This window comes from Eschscholzia californica, unplaced genomic scaffold, assembly GCF_041429995.1.
Source record: "Eschscholzia californica isolate CP2 unplaced genomic scaffold, dmEscCali1.0.p SCAF_1, whole genome shotgun sequence".
In the NCBI taxonomy this organism is placed as follows: Eukaryota; Viridiplantae; Streptophyta; class Magnoliopsida; order Ranunculales; family Papaveraceae; genus Eschscholzia; species Eschscholzia californica.
The window spans coordinates 26,328,310-26,335,367 of record NW_028238198.1 but is presented as its reverse complement, the minus strand read 5'-3'; the positions used below and the strand labels follow the sequence as shown (position 1 = coordinate 26,335,367).

At 35.1% G+C, this 7,058-nt stretch overlaps 1 protein-coding gene across 1 annotated transcript; it reads right to left on the bottom strand.

The window, feature by feature from the left end:
* Positions 1 to 2,469: 2,469 nt before the first annotated feature.
* Positions 2,470 to 6,346, bottom strand: IWS1 (Transcription elongation factor (TFIIS) family protein). Its single transcript, XM_086652020.1, has 11 exons — positions 5,646 to 6,346; positions 5,093 to 5,516; positions 4,616 to 4,735; positions 4,258 to 4,478; positions 4,047 to 4,176; positions 3,875 to 3,937; positions 3,690 to 3,767; positions 3,358 to 3,449; positions 3,179 to 3,244; positions 2,913 to 3,075; positions 2,470 to 2,774 (listed from the first exon to the last, which is right to left on the bottom strand). Exons 1-11 carry the CDS (start codon positions 5,663 to 5,665, stop codon positions 2,676 to 2,678), a joined length of 1,476 nt encoding a protein of 491 aa, XP_086508146.1. The 5' UTR covers positions 5,666 to 6,346; the 3' UTR covers positions 2,470 to 2,675.
* Between the last annotated feature and the right edge of the window lie 712 nt (positions 6,347 to 7,058).

The window sequence follows — 7,058 nt, the reverse complement described above, 5'->3', positions numbered from 1 at the left end:
TTTGATAATAATAATTATTTTTATTATCTTCCTTACTCAAATGTCCCCAAGTGTCTACAAGTGTCTTCCATATTTTGAGAGACATTTTCTCTCCAAAAACTCTCCAAATTTACACTAAAATGTCTCCAAATGTCCCCAAAATCAATTTGTCTTGAAATGTCCCTAATTTCGTGTCTCAAACGAATAACACAGACATTTGGGGACATTTCAAATGTCCCCAACCAATAACACGGACATTTGGGGACATTTAAAATGTCTCTAACCAATAACACGGACATTTGGGGACATTTGAAATGTCCCCAACCAATAACACGGACATTGGGGGACATGAAAATGTCCCCCAATGTCCCCAACCACTACCACCCCCTTAGTATGTATTTTTGATCTCTATATTGTAGAAGATTTTTAAGTTTCTAGTTTTCCTTTTTCAAAAGTCACATAAATATACTAAAAGTTTTGTTAACAATCATTGGCCGGAGGTGTTACTTAGTTGGTTTTCAAATTTTAAGTACCGAATTTGAGACACGAATATATATTAGCTTTCTTAAGAAAATCATTCGTATACGATTTTTTACTTAGCAGCCCATATTACCTTCCCTAAAAAAATTAATTCTCAAAACTATACACATTTTCTAAATTTGTTGTTTGTAGACAATTTTTACTCAACACTCCTAATTAGTCGTGCTAGACAATGTCTTGCTCATTGATCATGGTTACATATACAGTTATCCACTCTTTAAGTAATTAGAATTTTTCTATTGTAATATTCTCTTTCAATTTTTTGGTACTTTTTATATTTTGTCTTCATGTTCTTTTTATGTTTTCTAGTGGATCGTCCATCTTTTCATTCTTCTAGTTGAATTTTAATAGCAGACAATTTGATTATGAGGTAATACTATTTGTCCTCCAATTCTAGACTAATTATGGTGTGTTTGGATGACGGAATCATGAATCCGCGGATTCATGAGTCCTTGGGATTCATGATTCCACGGATTCATGAATCCTAGTAATATTTTTTGACTTGTTTGGCAACTAAGAATCTTATGGTTTATTATTATTTGAGTATTTTTAAACGTCTTTAGAAAAAATATGATTTTTGAAAAAAATAATGATTTTGAAAAAAAATAATGATTTTGTAGAAGGAAATACTTTTTTGTTGATGTTAAGTTTGAAATTTAGGTTTATTAATCCAAAATCCTAGCAAATCCTATGGGGTAGGGTGGAATTTTGGTCCAATACAAATTTTGAAATTAGGAATCCTTAGGATTCAAGAGTCCTAGGATTCTTGGTAGCCAAACAGACCAAGGATTCATGATTCCTACCAAATTCCACTTTTAATAGGAATCCTGCAACCAAACACACCATTAGCCTATTTTGATCTAATTAGCGTGTTTGTCCGTTTTTTTTTTTTTGCCCCCTATGATCTTAACTTCTTTTTTTTTGTGTATTTAAGCAAATGTAACCATTCTAATTTTGTTTAATCTATCTACTTCCACTCTTTTCTTCTCCTCTACATGATACCTTCACTCTGAATCATCAAACCCACTGTTCCCTCCACCTCACCTCTTCTTCTTCACGGTTCCCAACGGAAAGTTGTAAGTAGCACAGTACTTAGATCTAGCAAATTAGTCAAATGAGCAGTTCCCAAATCAAATTGAAGAAAAATCCACTCTTTGTCCTATCATTTTCTTCCCCAAGAAGAGCCAACTCATTGCACCAAAAAAAAAAAGAAGAGCCAACTACTAAAAAGTAAAATTATTTTCTCTCATCTAGTCTCCGTCTTTCACCACCACCACCAGTCCTCCAGTCGCTACAGCCACTTTTATTTCTCTATTCAAAATGAAATCTGCCCACTTTTATTTCTCTATTCAAAATGAAATCTGCCCGAAAGTTAACTACATATTGGTGACTTGATAGTTGCGGGGCCAAAATAAAATTAACCTTAGAGTTCATTACAGATTGTTGCCAGGACGGCCCGTGGTGTGGAACAATCAAATAGTCTAATGTTTCTAGATGTGCCACTTACGTTTTTGACTTTGGCTGTATCTACTTTATTGGGATAAAATCCACAATATTGCCTTGCAAAAAACAAAAAAAGAATCCACAATGGATGCAATCTTGCAACAATACAAGGTAGTGAAAATGCAAGGGCCAAACGAGTATGGAATTGAATTTTATGTGCACCCATCAAAATGTAAACATACAAAATAGAGATTAGGAGAAGTATTTACTTACACATATAATAGACGATAACGAGGGATCCCTCGTCAATACTACCTTCACATAACAAATTAAGAGTTGACAACTCACATGGCCATGGATACATCCCAATTAAGAGTATTGTCTCAATGACTCAATTGGGATGCTGTTAAATCCCACAGGGATACATCCCAATTAAGAGTCCATTATCTACTTACCCTAGATAACTTTACACAATAAGATGTGTATATTTGTAACTGCAGAAAAAAGTTGGCTTTAGATAACTTTCTTAATCAGAGAAATTGAATCTTAAATACAGTTCTAGTTGTTGAAATAGATGTGAGAGAGATCACTTATAATAGCAACAAACAGAAAAATTACATAATCAAACTGTACTTTCAGTTTTCAGAATATATCAGACTACTGCAACAGTTACGGGGGGGCAACAGCCCCATCTCAAAACGTCTGCAGTAGAATCAGAAGAACTTGAGCATGCCTCGACCTTCCACACTGAGTTTTGATGCTTGAAGCATCTTCTTCTTTGGTGCTTTCAATTGTTGAAGCTTCTTATTCATCTGTAGATAACACACACCAGTCAAGAAGTACAGAGACTAGAAAATGCCCAACTTCTCAAATTTAACTGCAATAGTTTACAATTTCGTTCGAACCAGAACATATATTAACGCATCAATAGAAGAAAAAAAAGAACTAACCTTCAGCCTGCGCTGATCATGTACAACTTGTTTAGCCCGGGCTCTGATTTCATCCGGGTCAATTTTTGATTGGGGTCGGACCAAGAAGTCCAAAGGCAGAGCTTCAGGCCTGGAAGCATGTTGCCTGGACTCCCTGGAGGATGATTCACCAGACTTGCGTTCTCTGCATGTCAAAAGAAATTGATCAGTATAATATGAAGCCTGTTGATTATGAGGTAATCAATAATGAGAATGACTAACTACATATACTCTGAGCAAGATCTTACTGTGAAAATTCAGATAAATCAAGGTCATCGTCTCTTGAGTCCAGTGTTGCAGCTTTGTTCACTGGCCTGGATAATAATGGAGAAAAGCTCGAAGTTAGAAAGGAAAGAAGATATCATTTCTTAAGCACGGAAAACAGGTCAGAAGACTCTAAATAATTGCTATGGGAAGAAATATATACTTTCTCACTGGTGGTCTTCGGTAGGGAACTCTTTCATCATCAATACTTTTCATATCCTCAAACCTTGTGCTCTTGTTGAATATGGGTCGACTCTGCACAATTTTGTTTCCAGTTAGTAGTGGATCTTTATTTACATAAATAAGAGCTCATTTACACAACCTGAGCATATAATTTTCCTAGAATCAAAATCAATTCATAGAGTGAGTCAAATCTAAGCAAGTTAATCTAATATGGGAGCCAAATCGTCTAATACAGTCACCAAATACTCTGATAACAGGTTTAGACATGTCTTCCGTAAGGTAGAAAGAAGTTACAAGAGTTTCTGATCTTACCCACTTATCAACCAAGTCCTTAGCAAGTCTTCTATTAGCTGTTGTCTCTTCGTCTGATCTTGACAAAAACATAATCACCTGTCAACAAAAAAATGTCAATTCACCTACACGTTTCCTACAAAACAAAATTTTACACGTTTCCTACAAGACAAACAAAAGTTTGAGAGTTTCGTAATGAATAAAACCTTTCCAAGACCACTCTTCTTGAGCTGCTCCCTCCTATCATATTGCTCTAGATCAAGTGGGAACTGCAAAATCCGAATAGGTGATAAGTGAAGGATCAATCTAGAGAGCAGACGACCAACATTTAATACTAAAAGCAATACCATGAGACAGAGAAACGGTCATCATACATACATCAGTCAAAATCTTCAGTATCGCACTTCGGATGTTTATGTTAGGTAAGCTTCCATCTGGAAGGGGTTCAAGCCAATTCTTTAAGAGCGTAAGGACTCCATGATCTAGGAACTCCAGTTGAAGTTGTTTCCTGTGAGAACGACAATTAAAATCAGACACTACAATTAATATGATCTCATCGCTATCTTCATAAACGAAGCAGGCCTCTTACTTCGACAAAACTTCAGTCAGAAGGGGTAGCTTTTTCAGTTTATTCACAGCAGGTTTGGACTGTCTATTTAGTTCTGCATCCTCTTCAGCCGTTACTTCAAGCTCCGCCATAAGATGCTCAACTAGTAAAGCAATTTCTGCAGGCGTCTTCTCAGCTTTCTTCTTCTTTTTACCTCCCTTGAAGAGCCTTTTTATTTCATCATCTTCTTCACCCTCTTCTGCCTGCCAGAATCAGAACCAGTTTTCGAAGTTTATCAACAACTCTCAAAACTCAAACAAGAAGATACACTAAATTTACACATTCAACTAAACTTGTAATGTGAACTTAAAATGACTTCATTCAAGGATAAATTGCTAACCTGAGGCGCATCACCGGCAAATCCTGGTTCATTATCACTGCCATACCTATCAGCACGATCAACACCGGTATCATCTATGAAGTTATCATCATCCATAGTCCGGACACCCTCGTGGTCATCCTAAAATCGTGCAAAACAATATTGTTAGAGACTTCCATGGTTTAGCAAAAGTATAAGACTTCCCAAACAATCATACACAACTTACTTGATTTAAGAACAATTCAGTTCCAAATTAATCGAAGATAAGGGTTAAGACTATGATTTCTAAAGTTAAGTACAATCCAATAAAAAAACTGGTCGATCGACAACAATGAGTTCCAAGGGCAAATTTCATCTTCTGGGAACTATAAACTAATTAAATGGGTAATTTCTTTTACAATCAGAACGAACAAAACCCTAGAAACGAAGCTTGCATAAATAATCTGAATTATTAGTTATCAAGAAAGTAATAAAATAAATTAGGGCAAAATCTGATACCTCAGAATCGCCTCCAGCTATTGTATCCCACATCTCCTTCATCTCTGGGTCAGCTCCATGATCCTTCGATCCCATAGAACTTCCCCCCTTATAACTAAATTTAGATCCTTTCTCAAACCCACGATCAGATTTCAGCTTCTTATGATGATCTTTCTTAAAACTCCCACTATCTTTTGAACTCTTTCTTTTGTTGGAATACGTATCAGTATCTGAATCATCTCTAACAAAATCCCCAACATCAAATTCCTCCTCCTTCGTACTTTTCTTAATGAGTCTTTTCCTCGGCTTAGCTTTTCCAGAATCGTAATCACGAACTGGGGTTTGAGATCGATCTTGTCCCCAATCTTCTTCAAGATCTTCTTGTTCTTGATCAGATGGCATGTTATCAAAGTCCATCAAAGGCTCTCCATCCTCATCACGGTACCTAATCAATAACAACCAAAAATCAATATGAATAAAAACCCTATAAATTTATACAAGAATCTATAGAAAAACTTCGTTTTTTTTCAGATCAGATGCAACAAGAAATTGAGGGAAATCTGAGAAAGCTTACGGATCGTTTTCGTAACCCATGATGATCAAAGGGTTTGTCGCTACTGCTTGAGATCAGTTTCTTGGAGATAGATCTAAAATAACCTTCACGGCAGATAGAAATTGAGAATGAATGGATAGATATAAGAAAACTAGGGTTTCGAACTCTTTCTATTTTACCAGAGAATCAGAATACTGAATCGTAATATTATCACCTCTTTCCTGCGCTAACTTGCGCGGGTTGCTTGGTAGTCGCGGCTTGAACTTGAGAAAAGCAAGAAAATGGGTCCACATTTTAGGTCAGGCTCGTAGGGAACGGGTTGGAGTGTTGGACCAGGGATGGATCCAAGACTTTCTCTTTAAGGAGTTTTAAGAAGAAATTAGAAGGATTCATCATCAAAATTACATGAAATATTTCTTGAACAAATCTAGATTATTTTCTTGAACAAGTTTGGATTTCTTTTCTTGAAAATATCTGGAGATTTTGTATCAGATCTCTATTATTCGGTTCTAAGATATTGAAGACCAAGGATCGTTGATGATTTATGATCTAGGGTTTCTTAAAAACTAAATCGAATAATAACAAATTTGATATTTTTGAATCAGATCGAAGTATATATAAAAAATTTCTTATTATGTGGTGCATGTGTTTTCTTCATATAGATTTTCAGTGTTATAGTTTACTTTTTCGAAGGAATGTACAGGAATTTTTTTTTATGTATTGTACGTAACAGAATGTCTTATAAATTTTCTTTAAAATCATTTGAGAGAAATAGAATATTTCAGTTTGGAGAAAGAAAGATAAAAGGAAATGAATGAAAAAAAAGACGTGTTAATATCTTAGTGGATGACATATTTGTAATTTTACTCGAAAGTAAGAAGAACACGAAATTTTCTTTCATGAAAAATCTATAAATATCGTGTAAAGTACACCTAGCTTTGTAACCTTCATTTTTCAAGTGACAGGAAATCTGCGTTTGAACCTACAACGAATTTTTTTTCTGGACAGAATCAGGTTTCCATTAATGGACTGACTTTGGAGCTTTGGTCCAATCCCACTTTGGATAATGCATCAACTATAAAGTTACACAATGACGTGAAATATAGTTGAGTGAAACCAATTTGAGGAAATGAATAAGTGATAAGTCAGATCGATTATGGAACCACTTTTTTTTTATAACGTTGAGTCTAGGCAAATCACTAGAGAGAGAGCGAATGTCCTCCTCAATTTAATGGTTTTGAAACCGTAAGGTTAAACAATGTGAACTTTAAATAAAAAGATTGAATCTCCAATTTGATAGGATTATATTTTCAACAACACTCATTGATAAGGAAGTAATTCGTCATAAATTGATAGGGCTTTGACGAAGTAATTAAGAAGAAAATCTAAATTTGGAATATGAAAATGGAGAATAATTTTAAAGGCACTTCCAAT

What these genes read in the sequence shown, in the direction of transcription:
- IWS1 (XM_086652020.1), bottom strand. Translation starts at nt 5,665, where the DNA reads ATGGGTTACGAAAACGATCC. An exon ending in TAGCTGGAGGCGATTCTGAG is followed by an intron (nt 4,736 to 5,092) that starts GTATCAGATTTT and finishes GCACGATTTTAG; the next exon opens with GATGACCACGAGGGTGTCCG. An exon ending in TACTGAAGATTTTGACTGAT is followed by an intron (nt 3,938 to 4,046) that starts GTATGTATGATG and finishes CGGATTTTGCAG; the next exon opens with TTCCCACTTGATCTAGAGCA.